Consider the following 20576-nt stretch of genomic DNA (forward strand, 5'->3'; position numbering starts at 1 on the left):
ATATTTTAATGTTAATCAGTGAAATTCGCTAAAGTGTTTTTCACAGTTAATTTACTGCCTTCACCAGTACCCTGGTTTGGTGAGTTTTTCCCTGAAAATTCATTGTGCAGCCAGCTTTGACTAACTTCTTTTGCCAGCTCCCCGTGATAGTTTGTGAGGCTTGTGTGACATCACAGTGTTCTGCCACCCATGTTGGATAGGAACGTCACTACCTGATCTGCGCTACCTGACCGTTTCACTTTGCTCATACAGAGAACTATCATGCATGCATACTGTTAGTGTAGTCCACCTCACACTTTGTCGGGCTACCCAGTCTGCTTTGCACATGCGTAAATAATGTATGGCTTATACATATATATGTGATGTCACTATTGGTACTCCAGACAGATTTGCATGCATTTAAAAATAAATAAACTCACAGTATTTTCATTTGAGGGGTACATTAGCTGACCATAATGAGAATATTATGAATCTACATAGATTCATTGTACATTGCATCTTCACAGCTGGATTAAGCATGTTATGCTCTTCACTATGTAGCACAGATCAGGTAAGCGACAGGGACAGGCCCCAAGTATATAACACTGATCCTTTGCATCACAGCCTCTGTAGGTTTTAGTTAGGCATAGTGATATAAGCATGGGAGATGCAAAGATAAAGCACTTGGATTATTGTGGATTCAAGTTATAATTTTATTTCAGGGAGGCATGGTGGTGGAGTGTCAGATCTGCTGTCTCACAGCTGCAAAACTTGGTCCAACATTGTTGGCAGAGGCTTCTTTAACCTTCAGGGATGTTTAAACTATTGAAACTGTTTTATAATCCACTCCAAACAAGTTCAATTTCTCCTCCCTTACTGACTTCCATATATTTAGCCGAGTTCAGCAAAGTTCTCAAACATTTCCCCATTTATGACAAACTGGAGGCAATGCAAATTCAAAAAGGTTCACTTATGTAGTAATAGGTTTGAAGTGTGCCACTGTGATCTAAGAGATTTATTTCAAACACAATATTGTATAGCTCAAACTACACAAATAAGCTGACTGAGAGACAACAATTGGAGATTAGATGACAATTGGAAGATGGCACAGGCAGACTAGTTGCCTTATTTGGTCCATGGCCAGGAGCCCCGTCTGCTATTTCTAGCTTTCTCTGTGAATGAGTTCCATGGACAGGGATTTTGGTTAATTGAAGCCGGCCTGACTCATTACTTTCAGGCACAGGCCACAAGTGATTAGAATAAGCGTAAAAAGGGGCTATATTGGTCTGAGAAGAGGACAGCCCAGATGTTTAATGGTTGTGAGGATATGTTTCTGTCTAGTGTAATATTTCCATGGTAGGATTCCATAATCAAATTTTCTTGTGTGAATATTTTCATACAAAACTGTCACTGTTACTGACATTGTCTTTTTTGCCCACTCTTATGATTAATCTGTGTCTTAAACTCTATTTTTGTCCACTGTCTTCTAGCACTGTGTATTTTTTTCTTGTTGTTTTTTCAAACCAGTGTTTTGTGTTTCATGTATATTTTATTTCTTGTTTTCTTTTAAGAATAGCATCTATCCAGTGCTATGTACTGTGTCCTTTTGAATATCTTTGAAGAGCACTGAGCATGGGAAGGGTACTCCATAAAGAAGCTGTGTTATTATTTTGTATTACCATGCTTACAGTTCACACACAACTGAACAGGACTATAAATGGCTACATGTGTGTCAAGGGTGGAAGGAGGTGGAGATGAACTGTAGGGGCTGGAAGTTGTAGTAGACCACTGCCTGGACAGAATGCCAAGGTAGTACATGTGGCCTGAGAAGGAAAAGAGGCCAATCATTAATTATTCAGGGTCACTCAGGAGCAGCAGGGGGCTGAAGCTACTGTATGTTCTTCTAAGATGATGGCTGTATTCCTCCCAAAGAGTTAAAACTGATCCAGAACCACAGGCTGATGAATTGGCTATGACTCTGGAAGTGGTCTTAAAAAGGCGTGTGAGCTTGGAGTTGGAAGAGCAGTGACAAGGGCTCACTTAGTCCAGAACAAGGCAGGACTCAAAAGTCGAGGTGGCATTGAGAAAGACTAATGTGCAAGGCTGACATAAGCCTGAGTTAGTCTAGTTTTGTTATTTACTGTGTTCCCCTTCTTCTGTACTTTGTCAGTTGCTCCTCCATATAACTTCAGCAGATCCCCTTTTTGACTGGGCTTCATTGGTGTCTTTACCATCTATTGAGTTTGCGGCTTGTTCAAGAGCACCTCCTGCAGTCTAAAAGTGTCAGCCTTTGATGAGACAAGATCTTTGCTTGAAAGGCCTCTCTGGTATTCTGGTGGTGGAATAAAAACTGGAACTACACTCCATTGGTGACTCAAGCTCCAATCCATCCAAAATGGAGAAACCTCCACATGTTGTCACACACATGCAAGTAGGAGGAAGTTGTATGGACCAAGTGAGGGTAATTCCACGCCAGGCCGGGGGGTAGCAGGGTGCACTAAACCTTCTTCTGTTGTCTCTACAGACCAGACACGGGAAAACCTGTCTAACTCATCCCTGAAGATGTCACTTCCGGTTCCGGTGCCTAGGAGAACATCACTTCTGGTTCTGGTGCCTGAAAGATCATCACATCCAGTTATGATGTCAGAAGAAACTCACTTCCGGTCTTGGCATTTAAAGCCGCCATTTTTACAACCTGTATTCAGTTTGCATTTGGACTCCATTGAAGACATTTCTGTCTGATTTTCAAAACCCATTGCAGCCAGGGATAATACACATATGGCTGCCCCAAACCATTTTGAGTGTGTCGAGTCTGATCATTTCACAATGTATATTAAATGATTATTTCTAGCCAGTTTGGGGTTGAATCTAAAGTTCGTCCGTCCATCCGTCCCTATCTATCTATCTATCTATCTATCTATCTATCTATCTATCTATCTATCTATCTATTGAACATGAAGTGTGGACTGGCAATCGTCAACACTCTTACAGAACAGAAGATGGCCACACAATAAATCACAAAGGCATGCCCACAAAACACAGAGGGCACTTGGGCATAAGCCACCATGTGATAATGCTGTGGTCATTTACCAGATTACCAGAGACTTGGAAGATCATTAGCTCTTCTTTTCTAAACTTCTTTGAATCAGCCAGACTGAATAATTTAACAGTTATTTTACTAAAAGAAACCTTATTTTCTCTCTTTTTGGATGTTAGTGTCTTTCATGTCTTCGTGGTACTTTTGCTTATTTTTGATTCAGCATGAGGGTGGTTTTGTCCCTATTAGGTGTTAGTTTAAATAGGTAGGAACTTGCACTGTCTACACTGGATCAGGAGGGTGAAGCAAGCACTTGTGGTCTTATCTTAGAGCTAACATTTAGCTCCTTCTTTCAGACAAGCTTTTGGGTTTGTTTGTCTTTTATTATTATTACTATTATTTATTTACACTATATTCCCTGGTTTCTCCCAGTGACACTGTTTTAAGGAAAGTGACGTGGCAACTGCTTAGCACCCTATAAATATGCTGGTCACTGTAATAGTTTGGCCTGCTCTGTCCTGCTCAGCATGTTGCCGTGTGACCGTCACCAGGAGTAACAGACAGAGAGTCTGTACAACTGAATGGTTTAATGTCATCTGTCCATAAAGTAAAGATTAATTGTTTTCTAATGAAATGTGTTTGTATTTTTTGCAATTACAGTAGGAGAACATCAGGTGGATTTCCATCTGACGTGTAAACAAATGCATGTCATCCAGATGTAAGCGTCTGTATCTAAAAAATGTAAAAGTAAAGTCCATCTCTGTTTCATCCTCGTCACTTTCAGTAAATGGTAGACATCTGCCCACATGTGTTGCTCACTCTTAGGTTATCGCCGCTCCACTAAGATGTGTTACACTGCACTGCAAACAAATTTAAAGTGTTTCCTTGTATAGTTCTATCCTTTTGTGATCTTTGGATCTTTGACCATTTTTGACCATTCTTTGTATATCTGTGCTGGGACTTGTTTGCTTTGGATTGATTGCCTTTTATGTTTCAGGGAACTCCTTTTTTCCTTTTGTGCTCCTACAGTAATTCACTCTTGTGGAAGAGCATTTGCTTGCAAAGATCACACTCTTTGTATTTATAAAGACTTTCTGTTTGGCCATATTACTAGCCAGGGTTTGACAGTGATATCCCCCTCTAGTGAGATTTTTTGATTATGTGGTTTGGACTCTTAGTCCAAGAAAATAACCTAACAGAGACTCGGCATGACAACAAGAAGCATATCACATTATCTGTAACATTACTGAAGAAAATACAGTAGCGTCTGGAAGCAAGGGAATAGCAAACTGAAGGTGGAGAAATTACATTAGAACTCCAAGGAAGAAAAATGTTGACTGGTGTAACATATGAAAATATGGTAATACATTAGACAACCTATGTCAAATTTATGTCAGATTTGTTTGTCTTGGACCAAGAAAGTTTTGTGAAAACCAAATCCAGACCTTCCAAATTCTCTAAGGCGTCAACAAGGTTGATTAAGCAGAATTGTAAAGCATCTACTCAAGGACATAATGGGAAATTAAAGAGAGGTATCATGATAGAAACTAGGAAACACTTCTTCACTCACAAGATTGGTCCATGGCAGCTTTAAAGGAGTCACAGAGATATTTTGTTTAAATTGAGGCCTTGACCATTCTTAAAAATGGCTGTATCAAAAATTGAGGTAATTTAGCTATTGCATAACCAAATAACTTGGATGAACCTAGTAGATTCCTCTCATTTATAAAATGTTAATATGGTCAAATTCAGCAAATTTAATTTTATATTGTTTTTTTAGTGAGTTTAAATGATGAATTCTATTATTTTTGCCGAAATAAATTGTTCCCTTGCTGAGCACCACACAGCTGTCAGAAGTCAAATCATTTTAAGCGTCTGTGTTATTTAAGTGTCAGTTTTGCTGAACCGACCACCTTACTGTTTTTTTTTTTTTCATTGTAATCTATTGAATACGAAAGAAATCCCATCTGAAAGGGAAGTCCTTTCTTTATTCATCAGGTGCAGCATATCCGCTTTATCATTTTAGCCTATGAATAATGATGTGAGGCAGAGCTCCTAAAAATAACATTTTAAATTGGGTTCTCAGCATGGAATGTGCTAGACTAAAGTGGGCTGGCCTCATTTCCAATGCTGCAGCTCTTGGTCAATTTGTTCAGGACAGAAGCTATTATCTCTTACATGATGTGCATCAGAACTGAGGAATTTCATTTCAGAATGCCTAGGTATTCCTGCTAGAAAATGTAATGAATTTTATACATGAAAATGAAGCGGAAAAAGATAACTGAAATAATTTAAATCTGAATGTAAAAACATTTCTGGACACAAGGAGTGGTGTGGTGAATTCTGGCTTGTGTGCTTCTAAAGATTCGTAAGAGAACAGAGCATTTCCTCTAATCCTCACATTTCAGTTGGTACAATTCAAAGGACAATAGACAAATAATTCTAATGGACAACAGACAAAATTCTAGTAGCACCAAATCAAACAAAATCTTTTTTTTTTTGATACTAGAGGGCTTTGCCCCCTGCTCACTTTGCTCACCAACCCTTGCCCCCCTTCCCCGGCTACGCATCATTGTTAAGAGGGAGGCTGAACGCACCCCAAGAAGACGAGTCCGCTCCTCCAAAACCCCTCTTAAATGGTGATACAATGAGAAACAAATTCCTTTTTTTTAACCTCCTCTTTGCTTGATCAGCTGCTGGCTTGCTGCTGCTCCTGTGCAGCGTGATCTGCATCTCGTGTGGTGCTTCGAACGTTTTAAAGTCACTGCCTTGTCTCTCTTCTCCCCCAGACATCCTCAAACTCTATCCGATCTCTTTTCGCTGTTCCGTTATTTCACCGAGTAATAATTTCCATTTGTTTGTGCTAGTGTGAGCTTTAATCTCATTTTCTTGAGACTTTTGAATTTTTCTACTTCCATTATCTCTAACCTGCTCTGCATGTGTATCACGGGACTTGCTTCCAAAAGTTGTAAGTATGATGTGACTCGCCCGTTTCGCGGGACATAAAAGTGTCTGTCTCTCAAACATCTCTCTTCAAAAGACCATGTTTAATCGCAGTCTCGTCAGTAGCCATACCACCTGCACATCATAACAGGAAACCATATTCAGGTCCAACAGTACTTGAATGAGAGACCATCTTGGAAAAGCTTGGGTTGCTGCTGGAAAAGCTGTTGTTGAGGCAAATAGAGGGCGCTTACCCTGTGGGGATCCCTAAGCCCCTGTGCATTGACAGAGACACTGTGCTGTAATAATGGCGCCATCCTTCAGTTGAGAGATAAAACTGAAGTCCTGACTCTCTGTCGACATAAAAGACTCCTGAGCATCTCTCGAAAAACTGTAAGGTGTTTCCCGATGTCCTGGCTAAATGGCCCACAATGGCCTCATCATTCTGGGCCCCTAATTATCCCCCGTCTCTAATTGGCTAACAATATCTCTCTCACCCTTTTACACCTAATAGCTAATGTGTGGTGAGTGTGCTGGCGCACGAATGGCTGCTGTCACATCATGCAGGTGGAGCAACACAACGGTGGTGGTTGAAGTGGCTCCCCACTTATAAAGTGCTTGGAGTAGGTTAGAAAATCGCTAATAAATGTATTTAATACTGAATACCTACAGAATTCAGAAAGTTTTTGACATTGGGCTTGAAGCATTTCATTTGTAAACTATTAACAGAATTGCATATTGTTTGTATTAAAAAAGTAATGCCTATGCTGTGCCCCATGCAACCCGATTACATTAATGGCGCGATGATGGAGAGTAGCAGCATATCTAAATATAGGGACAACACTTAGCGTATTTGCTCCACAAATCTGTAAACATTATGAATCACCTTATTTCTCTTTCTCCCAGTGACAGTCTCTTTTGTATGTTAGTGGAGGTGTGCACATCATGTGTGTTATCTTTTACATCTGATCTCCCTAAGAGCCATTACAAATGCACTGTGCTTTGTTTGTAGGTCGAAGACAGTCACTTAACGCTGAACTTGACCTGGTTCCCTCATAAAATGTATTGAACAGAGAGTCATCTTAATCAAAATATTGTCCAACCGTGGAGAAGGAATACAAAAGTGGAGCAACTGTTTTGCCCTCTAGTTTGATCAATAAGTACTAATGTTACTAATTAATGTTACCCTTGTTAGTTCTTTAAAGCACCTTGTGATGGTGGATGTTGTCAATGGTCCTGTAAAAAACAGAGAGGGACTGATTTTGTTATTTCTAAATAAATAATCTAGTTTACTTGTTAAATTCCTATAAAGTGAGCAAGCCCGAACTGGAATTTTAGGATCATGACAATTAATCTGATTTTTCCATCCTTTTATGGCTTACCACACACATGAATGCCCCACATATACCTGACCATTTTAAACAAAGAAAAATCTGATATTTTTGACATTGACTACAACGCAGGTTTCTTTTTAGATTTTTTATATATTGCAAGTGCCTGACAAATCTTTAAAAAATGTTGATCTGCAACAGGCTCAAGTCTCACAAGCTGCTAACTACTGTGATCATGCGATTAATAGTAAAATAAGACCATATTAATTGAAGTCCAAATTAAAGCCAATATGAAAGTGGAATAAACAAAGATTGTCTTCTCCAAAAAACTACACTGACATTTGCTGTACAGTTGATGCTCATCCATGCGATATTCACAATATACTTTCACTTTTCTGTGATAGACAGTTAAATGTCACCCATGTTCCTCCCGTGGGTTGCTTTAGCTGACAGTGCAGAACTAAGCAGATCCTGATATACGAGCTGAGCTTTTGTCCCCCCTTATTGTAAAGTGAATGACAATTACAATGTATGATGACAAATCGGTTGCTGAGAGTGTGTTATAATAAATGAAGACTGAAATATTTCACAAATTGCAGTGAGAGTTAGAGAATTTGATAAGTGGGTGATGTGAGTGCTGTGCTGGACTCTTTCCCAGCCAAGGAGCCATAATGGAAGGACAGTATGGAAAGAGGCATAACCTGGATGGGATTGAATCAATATCCTAAATAAAGGGATAAATTACTGAATAATATTGGGGAGTTGGTATCTTAAGGACAGTTCTTTCCCCAGTATGGCAAAGTGCAGTACCCAGTAAGGACACCCGCAGGGAAGCATGGGAGTTGTAGTCCTGAGGGACAATCCTATTGGGGTCCTTTAGGTGCCACAAGGGGGTGCTGCAGGGAGAGGTACTCCCTGTTTTAGTGTGAGCAGGAAGTGCTTCCAACGGGCTTTACCCAGGCACCGGAAGTACTCCCGGGTCCGACAGAAAAGTAAGCCATCCATCCATCTCCAAGTGAGTCAGAGTTGGGAGGCCAAAGGCAAAGCTCACTTTGAGGAGGAAAAGGAGGATTGTGTATTGAAAAACTGTGGACTGGTCTGTATGCAAGGTATTTTGTGAAAATAAAACTGTTTATTTTGTACCTGGGACTGTTTAGGTCTGGTGTCTGGGGTTTTGGGGCACCAGTCTTTTACAGAGGACATAAGAAACATAAATCATGAATTAACCTGTTCATTACCAAATGAGTACATTGTGTGACAAAATATAAAAATGCCCACCCAACTCATTACACTTAGAGAGAGAAAGTGTCTGGGATCCAAACTGAATTTTCATAAATCACAGATTTTAAGAGAACTTAAAAGAGAACTTGTCATTAATTACCAGCATGACAGGTATTGCTAAATAGACCACTAACCTTCCCATCCCCTTCTGTGTCAAACACAATAGCCACAACCTTTTTGTGTAACACCAAGATAACAGTAGCAGCTCCTACTAAACCACTATCAGTAATCGTATAGCCTGCTACATTGTCAGTTTCTGAGATTTATTTGTTTAATAATGACATTTCCACATTTCAGACTTCTGTACAGTTTCTTTTAATGTGTTACTAGGTGGTACTGACACTCCTAATCATTTCAAGACAAGTATTGTGGTATGTCGTCAGGTGAGATTTTCATTGCCCAAGACCTACCATCATTTAAATGGATTACAGTATTTCATACAGAACAGTATTATCATCAAATTCATTTTTCAAAATACATAAATTCATGATGTCTTGAAAGGCTAGCAAGCTACATGCATCTTAGTTCAAATTGCATTGTTGCTTTCTTTTCTAATACTGTATTATGAGAGTTTTAGGTTTGCGTATTCAGCCTATTGTTGTGGCTGACCTCCTTGGGTATTTCAGACCCTTCGGTATGCTTTACAGTGTCACCCAGAGAGGTGAGGACTTTGTTTGTCAAAGCCATTTTCTAAGCAAGAATCAAGTGTACTGTCTCTAATTTCTTCAGAAACCGTAACCAAGGAGAGTCCCTCTTTAAGCTTCCTATCTGTGATGATATTTCCTCCATCCTCTTCTGTCTTGTCTTTTTGATGCTCATTAATATTCATTGGGCCTCTTGAAGAAGAATCCTCTCCGTCATGCTGCGTCTGCAGAACATCTTCGGATCTGGTCAAGGTGGGGCTGTGCACAACTTGGAATTCTCCATCCTTTTCCTTATGAGGTTTTATTTCTGGGATGAGTTTAGATTTAAAAAGGTCGTCCTTGTTCACTGAGTCCTTTAGTTCAAACTGTTTACCTTCTTGTTCATCATTTTTTCTGTCAGAAACAGCTTCTTTGGTTGGAGAATCTATCTTTTCCTGTTTTGCATTATCTTGTTCAGTTGAAAGCTCAATTTCTACACATTTCTTAATATCTTCTTTGAACAGAGGTGTCATATTTCCTAATTTTCCATCATCTTCTCTAGCAGGAAACTCAATTTTCTCCTGTTTTTCACTATCTTCTTCAGTTGAAGGCTTCATAATTTCCAGTTTTTTATTATCTTCTTTAGTGGGAGACTCAATTTTCTCCTGTTTTTCATTATCTTCTTTTGATGGAGAGGTCATGTTTTTCAGTTTTTCATTAATATTGTTAGTTGGAGACTCCAATTTGCCCTGATTTTCGTTGTCTTCTTTAGTTTGAGAATGCATTTTTTCCTGTTTCTTGTTATCTTCTTCCAGTTTCACGGTATCTTTTTTAGTCCGAGAATGCATTTTTTCCTGTTTCTCGTTATCTTCTTTTGATTGAGAGGCCACATTGTCCAGATTTTCCTCACCATGTGTTTCCATGTTTGGTTCGTCCTGATCCATTTTGATTGTTTCTTCAACTTCAGTTTTCATGTTTTCATTTATTAATGTTGTATCTCTTATTTCCTTAACTTCAGGTGTTTCAGTCTGCTTAGAATACTTATCTTTGGCAATCATGTGGCTCTTTATCGTTTCCTCTTTAGTGGTCTCAAATTCACTTGCCATCTCAGTCACTAAAGGTGGCTCACATGTTTCAGACTTTAATGGACTTGATGCTTGTCCATCCTGAAATTCATGTTGCTTGTCTGTGACCTGGACCACTGGGTCAAGACCTGTAATTCTGACTTCCTCCATTTCCTTCATTATCCCCTCTTGACTTTCCACTCTGATACTTTGAGCATCTTCTCTATCTTCCACCTTATTATTTACAGTTTTCTCTACCATGAGAAGGTGCTCACTCTCTGAACCATCCACATGCCTTGCATTTTGTCCTGTGGGGTTTTCAGTTTCTTCTGTGTCCATAACAGATGTCTCATCTTTCTCAGTTGTCTCCTTTTTGATGGGATGTTCCTCTGGTTTTAGCATAACATCTTCACATTCTTCTTTGCAGGCATCTTGTATAACAGTGTCTCTAAATGTACTCTCTTCTGGCATCTGTTTCTCTTGATCTTTCAACCCCATCTCCTTCTGCTCATCTTCACTTTTAAACCCCATTGTTTCCATGATCATCTTACCAGGAGCAGAGATTGTGTCTGAAACTTGGCCTCCCTTCTCGATTTCTGCTTCATCAGCTGGAGTGTTTTTTAAACATTCCTCCACCTCTTCTGAGGTGTTTATTTGGCTTTTTCCCTGAATTGCCTTAACATCTCGGAGTTCGTCCTTAGAAGCCTCTGCCTCTGCTTCATCCTCTCCACCTCCTGATGTCACTTCAGATTTCACACTGTCCTGAACTGTTTCTTCTCCCATATGCAGGGTGTCAGGCAAAGTGCTCGTCAGCATTGTGGCAGCTTCTGTAACCGAAGCTTCTTCTGAGGTGTCCTTTTCCTTGGATTCCTCTTTTGTGCTGATTAATTGTTCCTGTAGATCTTCAATTTCTGTCATCTCGACCTCTTTAGTTGTTTCCGTAATGATTTCTTCAACAAACTTGTACTGAGGCTCCTGTCTATAAGAGGCCTTCTTTGTGACACGTGGAAGAGTATATATAGGGGACTGTCGATACACATGGGGCATTGAAAGTTGGGCTCCAGCCACCAAGGAAAACCGTGTTTCTTCTCCTTCCAAAAGTTTCCTAGGAATAAAAAAAAAACCAATTTGTCTGTGAAAGTCCATTCTGTGCTAAATTAAGATTTGTTGTAGTTTATTGCCAAACAGACATGCTTGGTGATCAGGTTTTGCATGAAAGAGAGAATTCATTTATATATTTTTTAATATGAATAAAAAGTAATATAAGAGTATAATAAAACCATTGCATACTTATCGATTATCCATCCATCTATATTCTGAACCTATTTATTCCATTACAGGGCCACAAGGAGCCAATGATTAAGTTGGTAGCATCAGCAGAAAGGCTGGAATGAACCTTGGACTGAGGGCCAGTCCACCACAGGGTACATTTCCCCTTGGGATTAATAAAGTATCTATCTATCTACCTACCTACCTACCTACCTGCACCAAGCTAACTTGACACATACTGCAAGTTTTTGAGTCTTTGAGCTGCGGGAGAAAACTTGAGAAAGATGGAGACAGACCTAGGAGAACAAGCAAGTACATTGGACAATGACCAGCCTGGGATTTGAACCGAAGATCTCTGAGACAGTGCGGCAGCAGCAGTAACCAGTAAAACAGCATAACACCTACTAGTGCAGACCCTGGTCCCAGCATTTGTGAAAATGGATGGATAAATATTGTTGTTGCCTAGGTTCTCAATTTTTGGACTTACTGTATCTTGCAGCCACCATTCAAGTCATGTTTAACTTCTCAAAGTTCCTTACAATCTAAAATAACTAATTGTAATTATGCTAATATGGTTGCTTACACAATAATGAGTTGTGAAAAAGAAAAATATCATATAAAAAAAAAGCTTTAAAATTAAGTCTGATTTGGTAAAGAGATCAGAAGGAGGTTCAGGCACTCAGGCTATTCAGCATGACCTACAGCTACAACTGAGCCATTTTTGATATGAAAATGTGACTTAAATGTATATGTTCATCAAACAAAAATAACAATGAAATATTAACAAGGCACTTATTATCTGAATTGGGGAGATGGAGCATGTTCTGATTTCATCGGGGCTCAGCTGTGGATGTTACTGCAGCTTTTAACAAACCCTCACTGAATTGGGCGTTCATTTCAACTTCTAATCTGCTTATTCAGTTCAGGGTCACAGGAAGCTGGAGCCTCTCTGAGCAGAATCAGGGCAATGTAGGGAGCCACTAACACACTTGATTTAATATAGCATCCATCTACACTGCAGACCATACCAGCAATTTAGACCATTTTGTTTCTTTCTATTTCTTATAAATGGAGTACAGGGAAGTCAAGTGATTCATGCCAGGTCGCTGGGGACTCTGCTTTGGCAGCTCAACTGATTCCCACCATGCAGTTTAACGTGGCATTACAAATGTGACCATGCTCACTGTAAGGAAGCACACGTGTATAATTACAATGATAAAAAAAGACTTGGAGAAACCAGCTTTAATTCACGCACCCTTGGTAGTAACTGCTTGTGTGATTTAGGCTATTTTTAATTTAATCTCCAGGAATTAGACAAGGTAATGCTGAGGCCGCACTGATAAAAGATCAAGGGTGGATTCAGCTGTCTTCATGATTTATTTCATTCTGACTATAAGCAGATTATGACTAATACGGTTAAATAGCTTCTTAGGGGAACACTAACAATACAGAATGTGGTAAATTCTAGAAAACAAAAAAATCAAAAGAAGTCGTTAAAGGTAGTACATTTATAAAGTTCTCTACATTATAAAGATTTAACTCATCAAACATACAAGTAAGCAAAAAGCAATGATGTGGAAAGTGAGACAGTTGTCATTTGAACAAAGCAGGTACCTGTAGGAGGCAATTTCAACATCTAGAGCCATCTTGACATTCAGAAGGTCCTGGTATTCTCTCAGGTACCCAGACAGCTCACATTTGGTGTGTTTCAGCTCATGTTCTAGCTGTTGGATAGTATGCTGAAAAAGAAAAAGTACATGTACTCAGCTAGCAGCATTTCACATGCTGTACTCAATCTGATGCTATTGAGTATCACGTTATTACATCACACGTATTACATGTACGAGAAGTCAATGAACACTTTTCTCAATGCTATATTCTGCATTACGTTGTCACAGTAAACCACAGGCCACATCCCAAAGATGTGCAGATAGGGTGAATCTGCAGCTCCAGACTGTCCAAGCGTGAGCGTTGGTGGACATTTGTGTGCTTGAGTGTGCCCTGTAATGGACTGGTGTCCCATCCAGGCTGGCTCCCGATGCTACTGTGGTAGACGTTTATTTCTATTATACACGTACTGCTCTCTCATTACTTTACAGCTCCACATCACACAGCTAGCTAGACTTTTATTTTCATCCTTGGCCATCACCTAACAGCTTGTCTTGGTCCATATGCTCTGCGGTGATATGGCCAGACATGAGAGCTTCAGGCTACAAAGACGCTGCTCCATCTTGGTGAGTCATGAAATCAGAACTAAAGATGGGAGAGCTTCTAAAATGGGTGTGAGACGTCTGGCTGGCTCTCGGCCCGGTCCTCACTGCGACTCATCAAACAACACCCTCCTGAGCACCATAAGTGGGCTCAGAGAGAAGAGGCTCAAAGGAAGTAGACATATCTCTAGGTATTTCTAAATGAATGCAATGTGCCCATTTCTGAACAATAATAATAATTCATTACATTTATATAGCGCTTTTCTCAGTACTCAAAGCGCTATCCACACAGGGAGGAACCGGGAAGTGAACCCACAACCTTCCACAGTCTCCTTACTGCAAAGCAGCAGCACTACCACTGCACCACCTGTGAGGATTGTATTCTACATTTCCCAGTACTGTATCATATTTTGTTTCCACCGTTTTAATTTTTTACACTTAGTGGTGATCTCTGTTCAAATGTACAGTTCTCAACAGCATTCCACCCCATATAGCAGATTTTCATAGCTGGTCGCCATTTTTTATGTTAGTGGTCACATTGTGATGATAGCCGTCAGATTGGTTAAGAGTACATTTTTGCTCTGAGCTGCTTTACGATTCTAGGATGATGTCCATCTTGGCTCTTCTCTGTAAAATTTACAGGAGCAAATGCACCAAAATTTAATTAATATTTTGGATACAACACAACATGAACATTAATATAGAAGAATGTTAGTTAGTATACATAATATTGCTTGGACATTGAAGCCAGACCCTTAGGCCGCTGACCAGGATTAGACGTCCGTTCTCTTCATGGTCATAAGTCACCAGAGTCTGGGCTGACCAGTCAACTGTTTGGACATGCTGAGAGAATGACACACAAATGTTCTCTCTCTAAAACAAGGACGGTGTCCTTTTAATGACCTACACTCCTCCTCCTCACTCCTAATATTTATTTCAGTTCATTTTTCAAAGCATTTCCTAAATGCAGAAGAGAGACTGAAGTTGGGCAGTAATGGATTCCTGTCTATTGAGTTGTAAGAGCCTGCAGAGTTTGAATTTTGAGAAATGAAAAGACAATGTGCAAAAATGATGCCTTAAAGAACACTAAAGACAACTTCATTTATGTCTGCTTAATTAAATATGTTAATGTGATGGTAAGTTTAGCAAAGTATAATGTCAAATCAACACCAAAACTTCGGACATGAGAGCGTCAGTAGGCTTTGTGCCCTAGAAACCAAGTTACCCAAACTATTCTGTAACATTTCAGCATTTATTTCCCATTCTGATGCTGATCTTTCTGATCATAAAATAGGTCATTATGATGACAAATGATAAGAAGAATTCATAAATAATTGCAGAACTACGGTATGTGAAGGTTCCTCTAGAGTGCCTCTTTCTCTTGCATGATTTGGCTCAAAAACTAATCAGGATATCGTCATCTCATAACAGGTGTAACTTTCAAGTTTGGTATTTTCCATCCATCCATTTTAGCTCTAGACCGTCCTCAAGAAACTGTGACACAGACAAACACACACACACACACATCATCGAGATATCAATGTTTTGGGTATCAGGGGACCCTAAAATGTCGAGATCCGTTAAAAACCGGAAATCACAATTTTGATGAATCTAAAGCTTTCTCTCCTTCCTCATTGAAAGTTTATGGTGGGGGAGGGTGCAAAGCAAAAATCCAAAAAACTTCCAAAAGTAATAAACTGGAATCTGAAAAGCAGGAAGAGAAATGTGTTGAAAACTGCACTAATGGACAGACCCTGAAGGGCTACTTGTGTGTTCATGCGCAGTGAGAAAGTCTAGTTCAAGAGGGGACACTTCTGCACTTGAAGACCAACCGAGTGTTCCTGCCATCACAATCATTAAAGGGGAAATGCTCCTCAACCACAAGCCAGTCTGCATGCCCTCCTCTTTAAAGGAAGTTCACAAGATTTCAATTTTGTTATGAATGAATAGTATAGGAAAGCATATGGGGACCATTGTTGAATTAATTTTTGCTACATTCATGCTAATTTTCTTACACACATAAATATTTCAAATATTTTTTTCAGGTTTAACTTCTGTGTAGGATATTTGCATTTTCTAAAATATTACATCTTTCAATCTGTGACTTGAACTTTTTCAGTTTACATACTGTATTACTAATGTGTCCTTTTCATGCATTGTACAACTGACAATATAAACTGGCTGCATGCGAGTCTGAGGGTCTGTACCACAGTGGCCTCCAGTGGACTAGCAGCTCATTCAGGGGGTCTTTTCTCCAGGGCAACCACACTCTTAAAAATAAAGGTACCAGGGTTGGTCTTCAGAGTGATACCATAAGGGAGCCATTTTTGATTCCCAAAAGACCCTTCCCACATGAAGGATCCAGAAAGAACTTTTATTTATTTAGATTAGTAACAGGCTGCATAAAGTAAATTATCATGAATAGATGGTAACAGATTTGTGAAATTTCAATAGCTCATGATTTTAAAAGGACTCTTGCTGTATAAAACAACACAGGCGAGGTCCATGATTTCTTAATCTGTTATTGTCCTGCTGGACTAGGGCCTACCATACATTAAAGATTTCAGTTTTTTACTTTTTCTACATATTAGAAAGTTTCTCAAAGCAGAAGGAGCCAACTTCATATGCAAAGAACCCTTCCCAGAATTAAATGGTGCTTGGTCAAGTAGCGGCACTTGGATGAGCCACACAACCCAGTAAAGAGTGCCATGAAAGAACTGTTAATTTTTAAAAGTGCAGGATAGACCCTGAATTCAATTAATAAGGTGGATAAGGAATGACTTAATAAATGAAATTCATTTTGGTTAGATTTTAAGATAATATACTAAAGATAATGTGGCGTCTTGTAAATAATGTTTAGGATGTCTACTATTTGCTGCGTTTAGGGGAGCGCACACCGCTTAGGAGAGGCGCTGGGTTGCTAATGACGGCATTGGGAGACGTGGGGGGGGGGGGGGGGGGGGGGGGGGGGGGGGGGGGATGAGGATAAAGGAGGAAGATAGTTGTCTTCAGTTCTTGTTATTCAATAAGCCACGTTTCAAGCACCCGTTTTGTGACTCTCCTTATTTAGTCGCTATAATAATTTATTGTCATGTACCATAAAGAAAAACGTATCCAGGATTTATTATCATCCAGCTACTTTCCGAGTCCGTGTATTCCGCTGCGGATTATCACACCTCTCGTGTCCTCAATGCTGGACTAGCCTAAGCGGTGGACGGGACGACATTACTCAGAGTAAACCCCAGCACCATTTAGATGAGTGGAAAAATATGGACAAGCAGAAAAACACGGGAGAAATTAGGTAAATGTTACTTCCCTACCGATAAATAAAACATACGTTTGTGCAGTTCAGAGTTATCAGTCGTGTGTGCAGTTCAGAGTTATCAGTTGTGTACCAAAGGCTTCAAGTGAACTAAAAGTCTTTTTCTGAGTTTTCTTTTCCGTAGAAATAACTTTTACAGATACCGGGCCAGCATGTGAGCTCGGTTTTCGCCGCGTATTAAAATCACAGCTCTTTAACGGCACTTTCCTGCGTTTCTGTGGCTCCTCGGAGAGCCATTGCTTGACAGATAACCTTTTCATTCTGTGAAGGCTTCTTAACAGAAGACGTTGGTTCTTTGAGCTTTAAAAAGGTTTCGGATATGTGAACAAAGCATAAATCTTTAATGTCCAGTGGGCAAGCTACTGACAGATCAACAAAACCCTAACTTGGCCTGTGTATTGTATTTCACAAAGCTGTTATTATATGTGCACGGCTGTTTATGGAGCTCGTTACGGGTTTAAATAAATAAAATATTTATATTATGGAACATAATGTGGATGTCTCTTTTGGGAACCAAAAACTGCTCCCCTTTGGCTCTGGAGAACCAATTTTCAATCATTTTATTTTTAAAAGTGGAGTTCCGGCTGTGCTGCAGCTAGTAGTAAGTAGCAAGTAGTTTTGTTATTTCTGTCAACATATTATTGAAGTGTGAAGTTTCTTTACTTTACAGCTGATCGTTCGAACTGTTAATATCGGGGGTACTTTCAATGTACGGACTGATTAATTTAGCAGACATAATCCAATAACCCCCCTCCCCCCGCCCCACACCCCCCCCCCCACCCCCCCCCCCACCAACTCTTATCCCCCCCTTCTCCGTATTCATCACCGCATCTAAACCCAAACTGCTCGTGTGCCCCTGAACTGTATTACCGGCTTGTTTTCTGAAGCACTTTAAATCAAGTATATGCAACAAGGCACTATACAATAGTAAGGGGCCCTGATCTACTATCTTCTCATAACAATTTTCCAGATATTACACAAAACGTTCATTTCATTTCTCACTTTCCTGAACAGCAGCCTGGTATGTATCACTGTGCAGGCGCTTTTTGTGAAGCTGGAGTGCGGACAGGCCAAGAGACCCGCCGTTCGGACTGCCTCTATTTAATGAACTACTAACACAATCATTCCTTTTATTAACTCCCTTATTCACGACAAACTCGCGAGACTGTCCCAGCAACACCAGCTACAACTCAGAAACCAATAATGTGTGAAAACCCCGGGGTTCCAAAAGAAAGTGAAATAACTACGCGAATCGAAATGGGGTTACAAGACTGATAATGAAAGCTCCACTTCCTGCGCCATCACTGTCGCACCAGTAAAATCAATTTAAAGTCGAGCATCTTTAGGAAAGACGGAAAGCGTCCTGTACCTGATATTGCGTGATTTCCGCATCGTGCCTCTCTTCCAGGCTGTTGAGTTGCCTCTCCAGACCCTCTTTGGTGCCTTTGATAGTTTCCAGTTCCATGCTTTTGGACTGTAGCTGCCGATGGTGTTCATGGATTTCTTGTTTTGTATCTTTAAGGGCTTTGCTGTTAACTTCGGCCGCCTTGGTCAGTTTAGCCATCCTGGTCTTGAAGCATTCATCATGTTTCATGGATGTACTTGTTTGACCTTCAAGCTGTTTTCTGATTTCCCTCAAAGCCGAAGCGATGTCCAGCTTCACAGGGTCTTTCACCTCGACTGCGAGCTCAGCTTGTCGAATTTGGATCATCATTTCTGAAACTTCTTCGCCGTGATCATTCTTTAAGAAAACAATTTCATCAGCGAGTGACTGAGCTTTCTGTTCCAGCTCCATTTTTAAAAGGTACGCATCTTTAATATCTTTCTTTAAAGTCGTAATGGTGGCTTCGATATCTGACCGAATACGAGCTTCATTTTCGCACTTTTCCCTTAACATAGTGAAATCTTCTTCCAGGTGGTAACGCTCCATCTCTATCCTGTTTTTCTGAAAGCTTACCTGCCGAATGTGTTCTCTTAGCTCTTTGATCTCAGGGTCATACACTTCGGACAGTGACGAGGCGAGATATCTGTTTCTGGCGAAGTTCAGTAAGTTCGCTTTCTAGTATTTTGTTCTGGCTTTCCAGCCGATGGACTTTGTCGATAAAGCCGGCAAAGCGGTCATTGAGCCCCTGGAGAAGCTCCTTCTCGCTGACGTGCTTGTGTTCAATTTCTCCTAAGACGCGTCTTCCTTGGACTTCGGACGATTGCCATACTACTGGAGTTTTGAATGTTTGTTTAATCATCGTGTTACTCTTCGTCAGGGGGGCGGACACAAAGCCGGTCGGACTTTTGAAAGACGTTACTTCCGAAGCAAAATGAGGCTGACGTTTAGACTGAAATCGCATGGAGTCTCCTTTCACTCTTCCATGGAGAGATCTCTGGCCATAATCCACGGAGTAGCTCATCCTCGTCGTTAAGGCAAGACAGCAGCACTGACACGCCGAATGCTACCCGTTCAGTTGCGCTTATATACTGTGCGGTGAGTGGATCTGTCCAAGGCGCTGAAGAGGAAGCCCGTGACGCACAGTCGATGAAATACGTCATGTGGCTTATACGGTATGTGACAGGCAGCTCCACCGGGCGACTGAAACACGGCGAGGACCTCACAGAACGACTGCCAAGGGCAACACCGTTTGTGCTACATAGATACTGAACAAACACGTTCCAATAATGATTCATAGTTCTTTGAATGCATATGTGAAATATAAAGCGTGCTGAAATAGAGACTGCTTAAAACGCAAAGTCAATTTTGCACAACAGAAAAAAACAGAAAAAAAGGCAAAATGCCATCAGCGTCCCTTATCATATTAGGACAGGGCCGGAGTAAAAGCTTTGGGGTCCCGTAGCACATTTCAAATTTGGGGGCCCTTTTGGTCTACATCATCTGAAGTTTAGATTCTGAACAGTTCAAACCAGACTAAATAATTATTTTACTCTCGATTATAATAAGAATCTTATCATATTTATGTGAATTTTATGTGTTGGGCCCTAAAGTTTTGTTGTGTAAGAAATTTACAGTTTAAAAACGTAAAGATAATATTTTTAAAGACCAGTTTTTCAATGCTACACTTTTTCATTAAATATTGGGTCCACCATTTGGGGGCCCCCGAAATTGCGGGGCCCGTAGCATATGCTACATGTGCCTATTGGTTAATCCGACACTGTATTAGGAAATAAAATATAATATAGCTTGTAATTATCAACTCAAGTAGATCTTTACAATTCCATCCATCCATCCATACTATATCCTACCCGCTATATCCTAACTACAGGGTCACGGGGTCTGCTGGAAACAATCCCAGCCAACACAGGGCGTAAGGCAGGAAACAAACCCTGGGCAGGGCACCAGCCCACTGCAGGGCACACAAACACAAACACCAACACCAAGCACACACAAGGGTCAATTTAGGATCGCCAGTGCACCTAACCTGCACGTCTTTGGACTGTGGGAGGAAACCGGAGCACATGGAGGAAACCCACGCAGACACGGGGAGAACATGCAAATTCCACAGAGGGA

At 40.4% G+C, this 20576-nt stretch overlaps 1 protein-coding gene across 1 annotated transcript; it reads right to left on the bottom strand.

Annotated features, from left to right (window-relative positions):
- Nucleotides 1–8870: 8870 nt before the first annotated feature.
- On the bottom strand, nt 8871–19541 carry LOC114645597 (neurofilament medium polypeptide-like). Its single transcript, XM_028793432.2, is given in 4 exon segments — nt 8871–11363; nt 13142–13266; nt 18429–19076; nt 19078–19541. Coding segments are annotated over 4 exon segments (3303 nt in total). The 5' UTR covers nt 19465–19541; the 3' UTR covers nt 8871–9220.
- Between the last annotated feature and the right edge of the window lie 1035 nt (nt 19542–20576).

Source organism: Erpetoichthys calabaricus, chromosome 2, assembly GCF_900747795.2.
Source record: "Erpetoichthys calabaricus chromosome 2, fErpCal1.3, whole genome shotgun sequence".
Classification (NCBI taxonomy): domain Eukaryota; kingdom Metazoa; phylum Chordata; class Cladistia; order Polypteriformes; family Polypteridae; genus Erpetoichthys; species Erpetoichthys calabaricus.